General features: G+C 26.7%; 3 protein-coding genes across 3 annotated transcripts; 2 read left to right on the forward strand and 1 right to left on the reverse strand.

The window, feature by feature from the left end:
- The first annotated feature begins 1,174 nt into the window (after window positions 1-1,174).
- LOC111030215 (histone H1-I) lies at window positions 1,175-2,586 on the forward strand. Its single transcript, XM_022309617.1, has 2 exons — window positions 1,175-1,856; window positions 1,956-2,586. The coding sequence occupies exons 1-2, from the start codon at window positions 1,336-1,338 to the stop codon at window positions 2,497-2,499; spliced, it is 1,065 nt and encodes a 354-aa protein (XP_022165309.1). The 5' UTR covers window positions 1,175-1,335; the 3' UTR covers window positions 2,500-2,586.
- Window positions 2,587-5,396: 2,810 nt separating this feature from the next.
- Window positions 5,397-8,693, reverse strand: LOC111030200 (bis(5'-nucleosyl)-tetraphosphatase [asymmetrical]). The gene is made up of 3 exons (XM_022309595.1): window positions 8,377-8,693; window positions 8,197-8,312; window positions 5,397-5,715 (listed from the first exon to the last, which is right to left on the reverse strand). Exons 1-3 carry the CDS (start codon window positions 8,495-8,497, stop codon window positions 5,506-5,508), a joined length of 447 nt encoding a protein of 148 aa, XP_022165287.1. The 5' UTR covers window positions 8,498-8,693; the 3' UTR covers window positions 5,397-5,505.
- A 103-nt stretch (window positions 8,694-8,796) lies between these two features.
- On the forward strand, window positions 8,797-15,207 carry LOC111030198 (kinesin-like protein KIF11-B). Its single transcript, XM_022309594.1, has 18 exons — window positions 8,797-9,348; window positions 10,091-10,244; window positions 10,306-10,461; window positions 10,585-10,748; window positions 10,843-10,986; window positions 11,067-11,303; window positions 11,368-11,560; window positions 11,623-11,805; window positions 12,057-12,223; window positions 12,314-12,453; window positions 12,516-12,628; window positions 12,682-12,861; window positions 13,645-13,803; window positions 13,878-14,150; window positions 14,256-14,429; window positions 14,497-14,716; window positions 14,781-14,983; window positions 15,139-15,207. Exons 1-18 carry the CDS (start codon window positions 9,278-9,280, stop codon window positions 15,205-15,207), a joined length of 3,000 nt encoding a protein of 999 aa, XP_022165286.1. The 5' UTR covers window positions 8,797-9,277.
- The last annotated feature ends 402 nt before the right edge of the window (window positions 15,208-15,609 follow it).

Below are 15,609 nucleotides of genomic sequence, written 5' to 3' on the forward strand. Positions count from 1 at the left end.
AAAAATGCATTTGAAGGGATAAACGTTTAGAAAACACTAATTTCCCTTCCCACTTACAGGCTTCGGACTGACAGTGATTTTAATTATTGGTATGGTTAAAAATGATTGTTTTATGTATACCACTGTGACACTGTCCAATGTCCATTATGTTAATATAATATTATAAAAAAATACACATTGAATCATCAAATATTATTATCGTCATTATTATAACTTTTTTTTAATCTAGTTTCAATAATTTTTTTGTAGTGATAGTATAAAACTTATACTTTTTTCAATCTTTTTTTAAATCATTAAATATTATTAATTTTTTTTCATTTTTATCATTGTTTGTAGTAATAACAAACTGCATTCAAAAACTCTAACCTGGTAATACGTTTTGAGCATATAAGTTAATAGTATGATATACTTTTCAATATCATTTGTTTTTTTTCAATATTCTGCATTCAAATATAAGTATCTATTTATAATTGTGTTAAAACATTTATAAATACAAATATATAAAAGTCCATTGTTAGAAATATAATTATCAACTAAGTAGTCACTAAATTCTTGAACAGCGTGGTCTTCTGGGATAGCTGACATAAAATCATCTGTATAAGATTTATAGAATTTTAATTCCTTTTTTGAAAGAGTGCAGTTCGACCACTACTATTTTTAAATCTAAATGCAATTTGACTTATTCATAGGTATTAAGTAATGAGTACAATTCGACTATCCCGAGAAAAAGATATCCATAGCATTAAAATCCAGGATTTGTACGTACTCAGCTTTAACGTCAGAAATCAATATTCAATAGATGTGTACATTTTGTTCATCTATTTGTACATTTTTGGTAGTAGCTAATAGGTAATAGCACAGACCATAGTTTAGAACAATAGTAGTATAATCATATAATCTGTGGTATTATTAGTACTTATTAAGTAGGCAGTAAAACTACTGGGAAGGTAAATGTATAATAATAACAACAACAAATAAGAATCAGAATAATTAATAATTATTAAATTGTGAGTTGAAAGTTGTAATTCTAATTTTTAATAATTTTCAAATTAGTTCTAACTTAAAAGTTGATGCAAAAACATATTTGGAACCTCATTGAAAATAATTTAACACCGGTTGGTCACATTGTTGTTGTATCCTTTGTAGCAACGACGGTTTTATGATAAGATTTTTTTTTTTTTTACGAGGACTGAGAAGCACACGCTACAAGTTTTTGGTTGAAAACTGAAGTGAAGCATTTGACCAGAAGCGGAAAGCGTGGCTTTTTGTGACGGTATTTTACTTTACTTTTCAAGTAATTGTAATCTGATAATTTGCAGTATTGGTAAGTAGCAAATGGCCCATCAGTACTTGGACCAAACTTCTGCTATTTTAAAAGACGATAAGGGTTACTTCGTTCCAGCTACACAACGCTCAGACGGTACTTGGCGTAAGGAAAGGCGGCTTAAGGAGAACTATATTCCCCAGGACGAAGTAAAACTTTACGAATCCAAAGGTAAAAAATTCGCTTCCAATAAACCTAAATTACCTCCTGGCGCACCTGTTGAAATGGTTGCGGTACCTAAACAACAGCGACAAACCAAACAAGTTCTCACTGAAAAACAACCCAAACAAGAGAAAATTAAAATCCCCGAGGTTCCAAAACAAATGGATAAGCCAGTTGAAAAGAAGCCTGAAGTAGAGACAGGAACTGACCCTGTTAAGCGGGTACGAAATCTCAAGAAAAAGTTGAAAAATATTGAAGAGTTGGAAGTTAAAGTTGCCGAAGGACATTCTATCGATAATGACCAACGTAAAAAGATTTCGACCAAAAATGCGGTCAGCAAAGAGATTGCTAGTCTTGAAGCAATTTTGAAGTGAGAATAAATGCCTATGATTAAATAACTCTTAATTATTAAAATTATACCTACTTATGTACTTATTTTCATTGTGTATATTTCTTTTTTGTTTCATAGAATTATGTTTCCTTCGCCTCCTAAACCAACCAAGAAGGAAGGAAAGAAGGATGCTAAAAAAGATACGAAGAAAGACACATCTAAAAAAGAAACAAAACAAGAGAACAAACCAAACAAGGTTAGTGATAAAAAACCAACCCCAGTATTGACAAATGGTACCCAAGCCAAGAAGGTTGAAAAAAAAACAATCCCTCCAGTACAGCAAAATGGTGCAGCAGCAATTAAAAAGACTGAAAAGGTCACCAAACCTGAAGTCAAAACAAAAGCTCAACCGAAGACTCAAGCACAACCTAAGACACAATCTCAATCTAAGACACAAGTCCAACCTAAAACGCAACCCAAAGGAAAGCCTGCTGCTCCCGTTATTGAGATTTCAGTTGAAGCAGCTAAAAGAATTAGGAACCTCAAGAAAAAGTTGAAGACCATTGACGAACTGGAACTTAAGGTTGCTCAAGGTGGTAAAATTGATAATGATCAACGTGTGAAGATATCCAAAAAGAGCGAAGTATTGGCAGAAATCCAAGCTCTTGAAAGTGGCAAGTAAAGAGCCTGATTCTTTTGAGTATTACAGAGGTTAACAATTTATTTTCTGTTGGTATATATTATATATATATCTGATTATATTGATTCTGATTTAAAAAAAATGAAATTTCTGTTTTGAAAAAGTATTTTTTTTTTAAGTTGTGTTCAAACTATTTCAATTTTTTCTTCCTAATTAATATAATTGACAAAAATCAATTAAATAATAACCAAGTTTCATAAAATGTGTTTATATTATTTGTATTACTAATGATTCTTTTCCTTAACTAAAAAAATTTGAAATCTTATTGAGGCAAATTTTTTTTAATTTATATAAAAATGAATACTCTAAAAATATATGAGTAGGTATGTGTGTGTATGATGTATTTTTAATATCAGTAATCGGAATAAAAATCTTCTGACGTACAACCCCAGAAAAAAATGTCCAGATTACAATATTATTCACAACCAGATGAAACTGATTGAACAATTATTTTTAGTAATATTTTGTTTTATATTATGATATTCTGTATAATTCTGTAAAAATAAAATTCCCAAAACAAAATATTATGTTTCCTATAATATTTTGATGTTAGTGTAAGTATAATTATTAGGAGGCATTTTTACAAGTTATGCTTTATAGAGACAATATTATTTAAAAGATTAAACTATATAAAAATAAAATTCATTAACAAACAGTTAATGGATGTAGTTACTCACAGTTGTTTATTAGTGTTTCCTAATAATGTGAAAAAATCGGGTAACTATAGGAAATGTAATATTTTAATTCAGGGATTTAATTTTTAATAATATAATAATATAAAATAATATTGTTAATGTTTGAAAATTATTTATTATTCATGAATTAATTTTTTTATGGTAAGTATACCTATACTATAAGTATATTTTTGTAATTAAATATTAATAATTACACTAGCATTTAAAAAATATTGAGAGTTCAATCATTTTCATGTGGTTGTAAGGAATATTTAGTCAGAATTTTTTTGTCTAAGGTCGGGAATTTTTATTCCACTTTTCATTAATTTCTAGAGACTGTTCCCAATTATAATTGCAACATGTTTGAAATTCTATAATATTTCAAAAAGAAAGTATTATCTATTGCAATTCAAAAGTGTTTAGTAAAAGCCTATTTAATTTTATGTTTTATTTGATTCTCTGATCATTATGTACAAGTATAATTTTATTTTCTGGAATATTGCATTATTTGATTATAAGATGTAACAATATTTTGATGGGATGTAACATCCTTATTTTTATTGAAATAATTGATCATACTGTGACTGTTTTTTAAATTTCATACAGTTAAGTTACTGACTTATATTACTACTAGCATTACTTACTATATTGTATAAACTGCTGCATTTGGTATATTTAAATTACTCTGTTAATAAACATGCTACCAATGTAATGTTGTGTATATGAATGTTTTATTATTTTGTAGTTGAATAGGTAATGAAGATTGTTAAATAAATGAATGGTTCAAAAATACCTCATGGTGAAAAATAAGATAATTAAGAAATCAATGTCTCAATATAAAGTATTTTATATATTCAGAATAAATTAATGAAATTGTCTATTGAAATGATTTTAATATCTATTTCGGATTGATGAATAGAAATTGAAATGTATTTTTTAAATCAATGTAGTTTTTATTTATGAACATTATTGACAGATATAGATTCTATTTTAACCAGTAATATATATATTATATAATATATCAAAATATTTAACAGTCAAACAAATTTTATGGTGTATAGAAAATGCTAACACAAATATTTAAGAACATTTCATATATCTAAGATTATTTTTTTTGAAAACTGGTTTCGTGTATAAATTCCTGTTTTTCCTTAATTTTTAATTGGTTTTTCCTGTTGCTTTTGGGAATTTTAAATTTTGACCTCCTGAATGCACCAACAAGATTCACTTACCTATCAGAGAAGTTGCTGTTGAAGAAAATCAAAGCACTTTTACTGCAAGAAACTTGTGCTGGACATCAAATCCGGATTAAAGCAAGCGTTATTAATCTGTTTACCCGGATAAAAGATTAGATAATTATTATAAATCGAATATTAACCAACCTAATCCAAGGCTCCTGATATATTGTTACTATAGCAGTTGAAAAATATTAAAAATACATAGGCACAATTTTTTTTATATGCATTTAAAGTTCAAATTTTGACAAACTCAAATTTAAAATTGTTTTGTAGTTAAAAATTGATAAAATGTTCAACTTTTATAGTTAAGAATTGAAAATTTTAAACAAGATTCCACTTAAATAGGTTATGAATATAAATTCATGTATAAATAAGTTTATTCACAATAATATCATAGGCTGACTGATCATCTTCGCTCAGTATCGTTTTTTTTATACAATGATATTTTATCATAGGATTCAAATTTAACACAATCCATTACAGTGGCTCACTTGCAACCTATTGTACAGCAGAGTGACACCCACTTGCCCACCTTTTTTAAACTATTAATTCAACTTTATAAATTAAACCCATTACTCGGATTTATGGATTGAACCCGTGAATCCGGTTTAGATGGATTGAATCTGCCAATCCGGATTCTATATTTTAATTTGTAGTCAGGATTAGGCAAGCCAATGTCCAGCACTACAAGAAACCGATGACAGACAAAAAAAATAAATAATTAAAAGAATACATTATTGTAAAATCAAGACATTTATTGTCCCGCTCAGAATCTAAAATTGTCTTGAGGTAGAAAAACACAAAAACCCTCCCTGACTAGACCAGTGGAAGTAATAAAAGTTATTACATGCATATACATTATATATTTATAGAACTTGTATTTTTCTAATATATCTATGTAAAAGCCAATATGTAATATTTCTATCATAATATGTAGGTAGTGAATTTATAAAACAATACATTTATATATTTTTTTATTAATTAGTATAATTTATTTAATGACAACATTTAAATATTATTCGATAATTAATTTAAGCAGTACAATTCATTAATAACAAAAAATACTTGTGTACAACCTACTTGACATTAGTTTTAATTAAATGATTTTCACAGTCATCAAATAATTCTTGCATTTCAGGATATGCAGCCACTTTCTTAGCTTCTATTAGAGGTAACCATTTGTAATCTTGATGTTCATTAGACAACACTACCGGTGTATCAGGATTAATTAAACGAGCTAACCAATAAGTGACTTGTTTGGAAAATGGTTTATCTTTTGGATCATACTGTAAAACATAAAAAATTCAAAATAATAATATGGTATTAATAAATTTATTATAATATTTCTTTCTCGTGATAATTTTAAAACAAAATCAATGATATTATTAGAAGATATTCATTAATCAGATGAAAAAGAAAAAGAAATGTTTATATTTTGTCATAATATGTACTTATTAGTCATTTATATATTACTAGAATTTTTTTTTTATATATTTCTACACTTAATTAATTAGTTTTTAGTCTGAATATGTTTTTTTATGTCTTTTGTAGATACTTGATACCCGTAACGTTTACACAACATAATTTAACAAATAAATAAATAATGCATAAGATATAAAAAAATTAATTTTCCATTTATATTATCCCTAATTAGTAATATTACATAAGTCCTAGCACAGGAATGTTTTTTTTAATCTCAACTGGCTACTGAGTACCAAGATGATAATAAAGAGGGATAATTAATAAAACAGTAATGAATAATGTTGTAAGTATGTTTTTACACCACTAGTTTTATCAACACCTTTCAACTTAAAATAATGGTTGAATTTGTTGTTTAAACATAGTTCATACTTGAAATATATATTAATTATAATTTATAATGGACACCACCTACTTAGTATCTATTTTTAATTTATTTTTTATCACACAATTTTATGTTTTCGTCTTCATTAATTATTTATATTCAGTAAGGTAATTAATAAACCTTAAATTATATTTATATACATACACAACATACATATAAGCTTATACAAAAATATGAAATACAAGTTTAAATTTTTTTCTATATATATTTTAGTATCTCGCCTAAACCATAGTGCACCTAACAGGTTTTGTAGTAAATGGTGTCCTATTTAATATTTATTATTGTGGAAAATGCAGTGATCGTAGTGGGGGGGGGGGCATACGGAGGGATGATATCCCTCTACTTTTTTGTATTTACATTTTTCATCCCTCTACTTATTTTGTCTAGAATAACGCATTCCTCCTAAGACTTGTGTTTTAAAATAAAATAATTATTATGATTTTTATATTTATACCTATGTATAAGAAAACTTTTTATTTTTCGTATAGGCCTTTTTCGCAATCATATTATCTATACCCGTATTTAGAGTCACGGATTAAGAATTCACACTAACCTTAGTCGTGTTTAGAGCTAATAACATAATATTTTAACTTAACCTCCTAACCTACTACCTATACAAGGTATGAAGAATGTTATGGTGATATCAGGAAATCTGAATTGTAAGGCATCCCTCCACTTATCTTGAGCCATTTCAACCACTGGGAAAATGATAATACTAATTTAACATTTAGTTAGAGTATTCTTAAATTCAGTGCAGAAATAAGAATTAGAACATCAGAGAATAAAATAAATATTAAATAGAGGAAAAATGAAAACATCAGTTTGTACCAGACCTGCAAATAAAAGCTGATGTATATATAAGTAGGCAGTGAATGAGTCAAAGACAAGATAAAATAGACAAAATTTAAATGGTATACTTATCTAGCAAAATCACATCTGATGGAAAGACCATATAAAAATAAAACAATGCATGGGATTGCATCTTAGATTTATAAACTTTAAACTTAAAAAAAAATACATCTCAAAATATTATAAAGGACCTCAGCAGTCAGTTCAGTTTATAAATAAATAAAATTACTTATACCTATGTTTTGAGCATAGCAACTATAGCAGGGTGGGGAACTTTTTTAGGGCCAAGTGCCAAAATTAAAAAACAACATTTTTAAAATATAATTGCGTGCCCCCTCCTCCGTAATTGCATTTTTACTGAGTATAAAAGAAGATAAGCAATAACTACTGTACATATTTTATTGCACGTTTATTTGTAAACTTTTATTTTACAAGATACAGACAAAATATTATGAAATATACCAAAAAAATATTTTGATTAGTTTTGTCGTACTATTGAAATTTGGACAACTTGCCAATTCCGGCACACCCGGAATAAGTTTGCCACCCCTGAACTATAGCAATATATTGATGCGAATCATGGGGCATAAATGATAGCAAAATGAAAAGACTAAAGAACTTTGAGTTGTGCTACTGGAGGTGTATGGAAAGGATAAGCTAGATAGGGAGAAAAATTTACAAAGGTACTTGGAATTGTTTAAAAAATATAAATTTTTGGATTCGATTACAGCAAGACTTTGGAAAATGCTTGGACATGTCTTAAGACACATAGACGCTAGAAGAGCTGCATAGTATAATTAACAATTATATAGAACATGGTTTAAGGGAAGAGAGTTACGGGGCATCCTCATAACATTAATATAGAACATATTAAAAATGATGCAACATCAAAAGAAAAGGTGAGCAATGAACTAAAAAAAAAAATTTGAGTTGTATAACAATCAACAGTTTGAAAAAAATATAATATAGCCTATAAGTGATGGAGCGTGTAGCAATTATAATTTTTATCCAAAGACAGAAAACCACGTACTAGGCACAAAACAACTAATTATACCTTCAACACTTTTTCAAAATTATGATCAACAGTAAGATCTTTCACTTTAATACCGGCTTCTTCTTCAGTTTCTCGTATAGCTGCATCCATGTTGGATTCATTTTCCTCTAAGTGACCTAAAATTAACATAAACCAATATTAAACAATTAGATGAATCATGGTTAGTTGCTGAATGAAAACCTTTCGGTGGCGTCCAATGGTGATTTGCATAAGATGCTTGCATAAGTAAGTACTCAATTATTTCATCACAGTTTTTTCTATAAACTACAAATCCAGCAGCTTTTCTTACAGTCTTAGACATGGTTTATTTTTAAGTTTTATCAAATACCTTTATAAATTCTTATAAAATAATAAAAAATAATTTGATATATTATGATGGTTGAATGTTCGTATGAATTCCTTATTTTATGTAACTAATTAAAAATTAATTAATACTTATTAGTTAATAGTTATTAAAATATATGTTATAATTAGTAAGTACTAAGTAGTAAGTACTAAGTACATTCATAAATAAAAATAAAAATAAAAAGATAACGTTTATCAAACTAATTTACTAATCTAATAGCGTTTTCCACCTGACTACTAACTTACTATTGTGCACCTGGAGTAGGGTGTATGATAATGAAGTGGAACATTTGCATCATAGAACAATTTGTATTTTTTTTATATGGCGGACAATATTATTGTTAACTGTGATTGTATACTGATTGTTGGTTGGTTGGTAACTATTTGTCTACAAAATTCAAGTTTTAACGGTCAAGTACCGAGAATCGAGATTCTCTGTTGTGTGTTCCCATTGTAATTGTATTTGCCCAATGCTCATGCTCACTATACTAAATTACCAACTCACTAACCACTAGTTGAATACTGGATAGTGAATTATTAATTCCGAATGCCTGCTGTCGGTTAAGTTCGAATCGTTTGTGTTAACTGTAAAGTGAATTGTGTTTGTGTAAACTCATAACCGTAAAACTGACCTAAATTCATAACAATTGTTATAACTCTTAACTGTAATAAGTAATTTTTTAAACCAATTTCACACGTATTTTGACTTGATTGTTTTTTTGGAAAACACTTGACAATGGCAGACCATTTTCTTCAGAAAAAAAATTCATCAAATGAAAAACCGATTGAAGTTTTTGTCAGAGTGAGGTATAAATATAAAGTTACACATTTATTCAATATTTTTTTTTTTAAATTATAAACCTATATATAACAAGGAATAATTATTTTGTAAGTAACCACTACATTTTCCCTAAATAAAAAACGTATTATGATAAACAATTTAAAATTTAGGTTGCAATGATCCATTAATGTTACCCCACTCACTGTCTAGGTACAAGAAAATAATAAAAAGGTATTGAAAAATACAACTTAAAAATACATTTGAAGTTAAATTTAAAAAATATTTTTTAAAGGTTATTGTGAAATTGTAGATTAATATGATTGTCCAATCATAATTTATGTGTAGTAATTTGAATTTATTTAACCATGAACATGCTTTCAACATTAAACAAAACCAGGCGGAAACCAGTTGTAGTTGAATTTTTCATGAATGAGAACTATGGAGTATGTATCTGTAGGTACATAATTAAAACAAAATTAGGATAATAGCCAGGATTATATACCTTAAACAATCAAGATACTTATGTTTGTAATATACATTTTAAATGTCAAGCAAGAATGATTTAGTAATATAGATAGAAATTAAAATTTATATTATGTACCTACAGCAATACTTTGTTAAATATAATACCAACCAAGTATTACATGGGTTTCTAACTGAGACTCTTTATTTGCTTATATTACTAACTTAACATAAATATACCTGAAATAAAATATTTAGTTATAGGTACACTATAAATTATTAATTTTGTGTTTCGTATTTTAAAAGACCTATGAATGATGCAGATAAAAGTAAAGGCTTATCTGTTGTGGACGTTTCATCTAACCATAAAGAAGTTATAGTAACAGAAAAAACAGTTTTAGCTGATCGTCGTACTAAAACATTTCACTTTGATAAAGTTTTTGGACAAAATTCAAAACAAGTATTTATACTTTGTTATTTATTTATTAACCTGCTTTAATTTTAATATTATTTCTGTTTAGGTTGATGTTTATAATGTTGTTGTATACCCATTAATTAAAGAAGTATTGGATGGCTACAATTGTACAGTATTCGCATATGGACAAACTGGAACAGGAAAGACTTTTACCATGGAAGGTGATAGGTTAAATGGACAATCATCAATATCTTGGAATACGGTATATTATATGTTAATTATATAAACATTCATATTATACAAAAAATAGAATGAATTGTATTAAAATCTATTTAACCAGATTCTTACTATAAAATTTACAATTGTATTATCAACATTATTTTAGGACCCAATTTCAGGGATTATTCCGCGAGCTTTAAGTCATATGTTTGATGAACTTAGACTCTTAAAAGTTGAACATACTGTTAGAGCATCATTTTTGGAACTTTATAATGAAGACATTTTCGATCTTCTTTCCTGTACAGAAGAACCGTCTAATAAATCTCTAAGGTAAAAAAAAAAAAAACAGTAAAATTTAATTATTTTAATATCTATTTAAAAATGTATGCAATTATGTATATGTATTAATTACATTTAAATACAGGATTTTTGAAGAAAAAAAAGGTTCAGTAATTGTACGTGGCTTAGAAGAAGTTATTGTTAGTAACAAAAATGAAGTTTATAAGTTACTAGAAAAGGGATCAAAAAGACGACAAACAGCTGCAACATTAATGAATACTCAGTCTAGGTAAAATTATATTATTTAACTTTTTATTTATACTCTACATTGTGCAATTTTATTATACTTATGGTTGTATCAATTTTTAGTCGTTCACATACAATATTTACCATAACTGTTCATATAAAAGAATCAACTATTGAGAATGAAGATATTGTCAGAGTTGGAAAATTAAATCTTGTAGACTTGGCTGGTAGTGAAAATATTGGACGATCTGGTGCAATTGATAGACGAGCTTGTGAAGCTGGTAATATCAATAAATCTTTACTTACACTTGGTCGCTGTATTACATCACTTGTGGAACAAACTCCTCATGTCCCATACAGGTGAAGAAATTTAGTTAAATGTTAATGACAATAAATTTTAATATCAAAAAAATTTTATTTCCAGAGAATCAAAACTTACTCGATTGTTGCAAGATTCTTTAGGAGGTAAAACTAAAACATCTATTATTGCTACTATATCCCCATCACATTGTAATTTGGAAGAAACTATGAGCACATTAGATTATGCTTCTAGGGCAAAGAGCATAAAAAATAAGCCAGAAGTTAATCAGAAATTTACAAAAAAAGCTTTAATCCGGGTATAAATTTCCTTACAAATTGTAATATTAAAAATGTTAATTGAAATAATTAATTATTTTAGGAATATACTGATGAAATAGAAAAACTTAAGCGAGATTTAGTTGCCACTAGAGATAAAAATGGTGTTTATGTAGCTGAAGAAAATTACAATGACATGGTGTTGAGATTAGAAAAAAATGAAGTAGACATCTGTGAAAAAATTGCTACTATCCGAGCTGTTAATGAAGAATTAAATAAAAAAGAAGTATGCTTCTGAAAGTTATCTGTTAAATAATTAAATTATGTGTCTCAATAATAGAGCCCTGCAATTTCATTATTTTCAAAGCTTTTTGAGTTCACTGTTAAATATTGAACTACTCAACTACAAAAAATTAATACTCAACTTGACTCAACAACAAAAAAAAAACAATTTTCTCCCTACTAGTCATTTTACTATAATACAAGGTCTTATAGTTTCAATGCATTTTTAATAATGACCTGATTTTATGTTTGAAGGAAATAATGCGGGAATTAAAAGTTGATTTAATACGAACAATGGATGAACGCGACAGAAGAGACAGTCTTATTGTTAAACTTGACAAAGAAGCAACAAACTTAAGGTCCTTGGCTGAAATTTATGAAAGTGACATGAAATTACTTCATGATAAAATAGACCGTACTATGTAAGTTAAATTAGTTATTTTGCATTGATTTATCTATTTTATGGATATTTGTCCTTCATATTGGTAATTTCAATATATTTAAAATTATAGTGATGTAGAAAAAACAAACGAATCAGCCATTGAGAAGTTAAGGAATCGAGTAGTGGAAACAAATACTTCATTTTCAAAAACTTTAACGTTATTTGAAAGTAAAAATAGAGAATATTTAGATATACAAGAAAAACTCAGTGGTAACATATTAAAAAAAAATAAAAGTAAATATGAATTTACTCTACATAATCTTTTATTTTAGACGACATGCTCAATCAAAATACTTCAATCAAAAGTAATTTACAATTAGTTATGAATAAGATGAATAATATTAATGATGCAACAGTGAATATTTTCTCCAATATGAAAAAACAAGTAATTTTTTTGTAAAATAATTATGCCTGATATTTAACATTATTTTTATTTAGGTAATGGACATATTGAATCAAGGAGAAAATGGAAAAAATAAAATAGATCAAACAATACTTAATTTGCTAAAGGAAATGGAACTTTTAGAAGTCAATATAATGGACAAATCAGACACAATAATTAATGTTACTACATCCATGGATTTATATCATGATGCAATTTCAAATCACATAAATGAGGTGATTTTTGATAAGATAATATCTAATATATAATTTAAAATAATTCACAAATGTATGTACATATTTTTATACCTAAATTTTAGAATGGAAATTATTCATTCCACAAAAGACCAAAATGTTGTAGATTTTAATTTTAGTTTTTTTTTGTTTCTGGTACTTATAACTTTTTTAATTGTTTAGATCTGTAGTCTGAAACTCAAATTAGTAGTGGAAAAACATTTTTTTTAACCTTTGTTTTACTCATTTAATTAATAAATTCAAAATAATTGATGATGTAATTTTTTCTAAGAATAATATTTTTTTTTTTATTATTAAACTTAAACCTGGCGACTTTTGTAGGGGCAACGTTGGTACGATAGGTTGTTTTTACGATTGTTAAGGTTGCAAACACATGGCAAGCTTTTTAACTACTATGAACCCAGGTGGTCATCCATCCAAGAGCTAGTAGCTGTGGCCATTACTTACTCCCAGTTGCATTTCGCGACTGGTAGCAGCCAACGCGCCACGCCAAGCCACCTATTAATTATAATTATTATAATATAACTGTTTTTCCTCTAGGTATTACAAATATTGTATATTTTGCTTTTTGTTTGATAATTATTTATTCTAATCAACGTTTTTTAAAATAAACATTAATTGCGGGTAACACTGAAAGTGTTTGAGACCAACTGTTTAAATGAATGCATAATTAAATATGAATATATTTAAATTAAGTCACTATTATTTTATTGTTGAATAGGAAATTATTTAATTTGATATAAAATATTGAAAATGTTGTTTTAGACAAAATCTTACAACAAAAATATAAATGATGTGCTATGTGAAATTAAGTATCGTTTGACTACTCAAGAGGCTTTAAATAAATCCATTGAAAACCTTTATATTAATCGTTTGAAAAAATGCTATGAATCCATGGATATAGAAAAACAAGAAACATTGAAAGTAAAGTTGTGTTCCTTTTATAAAAAATAATAAATATATGTAAACAATTTATAATAAATGTTATATATTTTTAGAAAATCCAAAAGATCAAAGACCAGTTTCTTAACTATAGTTTACAATGTCAACAATTCAATACTCAATTCTTAGAAAATATTCAAAATGCCGAAGAGACTAAAAAATATGATGAGATAAATTTAGAATTCCATACACAAAATAATGAAATATCAGAAATGTTCACAAACCAAAATAAAGGAATTAAAGATTTGGTGCCATGTGTACTAACGTTAGAAAGAATACATTCACAAAACTCTACTTTGCTAGAACCAATTGAACACCATACAAATGAGGTAAGTTAATATATTTATCTATTTTATAATTTAGTTTTTAATTTGTAGATATTAGATAATTTCTTCCTTATTACCTATATTGTGAAATATTTTGTTTCCCTAAAGAGTCGTTTAACAATGAATACCATTACTGATGGAGCTCAATTAAAAACGTTATCAGAGAAGTGTAGTAATAACAAGGATGAACTCTCAAAAATTTCAACTACGATAAATAAAGAATTAAATAATTTGACTCAAGAAATAAAAACTCACGTAGAAACTACCAATGATAACATTTTGGTAATATATTTAAATATTATACTTGTAGAGTAAACAAATTTCAATTTTTTTTATTTTAATTATTCAGAAAACAACAAACAGTGTATCCGAAACACTTCTGGATGCTAAAAAAACAATGGATGATTTTGGAGATATTTCAAAAGAATTTCACACAAGTTTTTCAGCTCTCAGAGAAAAACAGGTTGATAGTTTGGGTACAGGCAGCTTATGTGTTAAAGAAGAATTCTTCAGACAAGAAACAAATATAAATATGTTTATGAATGAATCTAAACAATGCACGCCATTAGGTATGAATTTAGAATAAAAAATAATTTATTAAAATACAATTATATTTTAAATAATTTATAATAGGAGAAACACCAAAAAGAAAACACTTTGACACTCCAGATTTTGTTAACACGACATTGAGACGTGATATTATTCAAAAATGTTTAGTCGATTTTAGCGAACCTGCAATAAATTCTATACCTTCATCTATAAGTTCTAGCGTGCAATCCCTAGATGGATCTGAATCCAATTTACCGTCTAAGGAAAATAGCCCTAAGGTTTTAAAGGTAACAATTTTATCAAAATGTCATAATAATTAATAATGTATTTTAAGTATTATCATTTTTGTACATTATGTTGTATAATATACATTCAATGGTATTATATTTCTTGATTAAAAAACCTTATTTGAATTTACAATAATGCAGCATTTATGTTTCAGAAACACGAAAAAAAAAGAGGAAACCAGAATATCAGAAAAACTAACAAAATTTTATCAGAACGAAATTAAATTTTGACTTGGGTCTTGGTAAAGTCTTAATATAATATTTCAGATTACAATTTCACAGATAAAAATTAAATTGTAATTTACATTTTTATACTAAGTGTTATAATATTTTAAGTACTTGCTGCTTTTGCTTTTTACTCATAATACAATTTTGATTTTTTTCTTAATTATGTATTATACTTTTTGTTAAAAAAAAATTATACTTATTTTGTTTAAAAAAATGTATATATACTTATTTATCATTATGTACAGAATTTGGTTTGTTGCTTCATTCATTAATATAATATGAAGAAAAAATATTTTTAGCTTACTTATCTATGATGTTTCATATTAAATTGTTAATTTAGCTTAGATTACTGATTTTTTTAATCTATTAAAACAATGATTAAAAAGTGTTAAAATATT

Source organism: Myzus persicae, unplaced genomic scaffold (assembly GCF_001856785.1).
Source record: "Myzus persicae strain clone G006 unplaced genomic scaffold, MPER_G0061.0, whole genome shotgun sequence".
Classification (NCBI taxonomy): Eukaryota; Metazoa; Arthropoda; class Insecta; order Hemiptera; family Aphididae; genus Myzus; species Myzus persicae.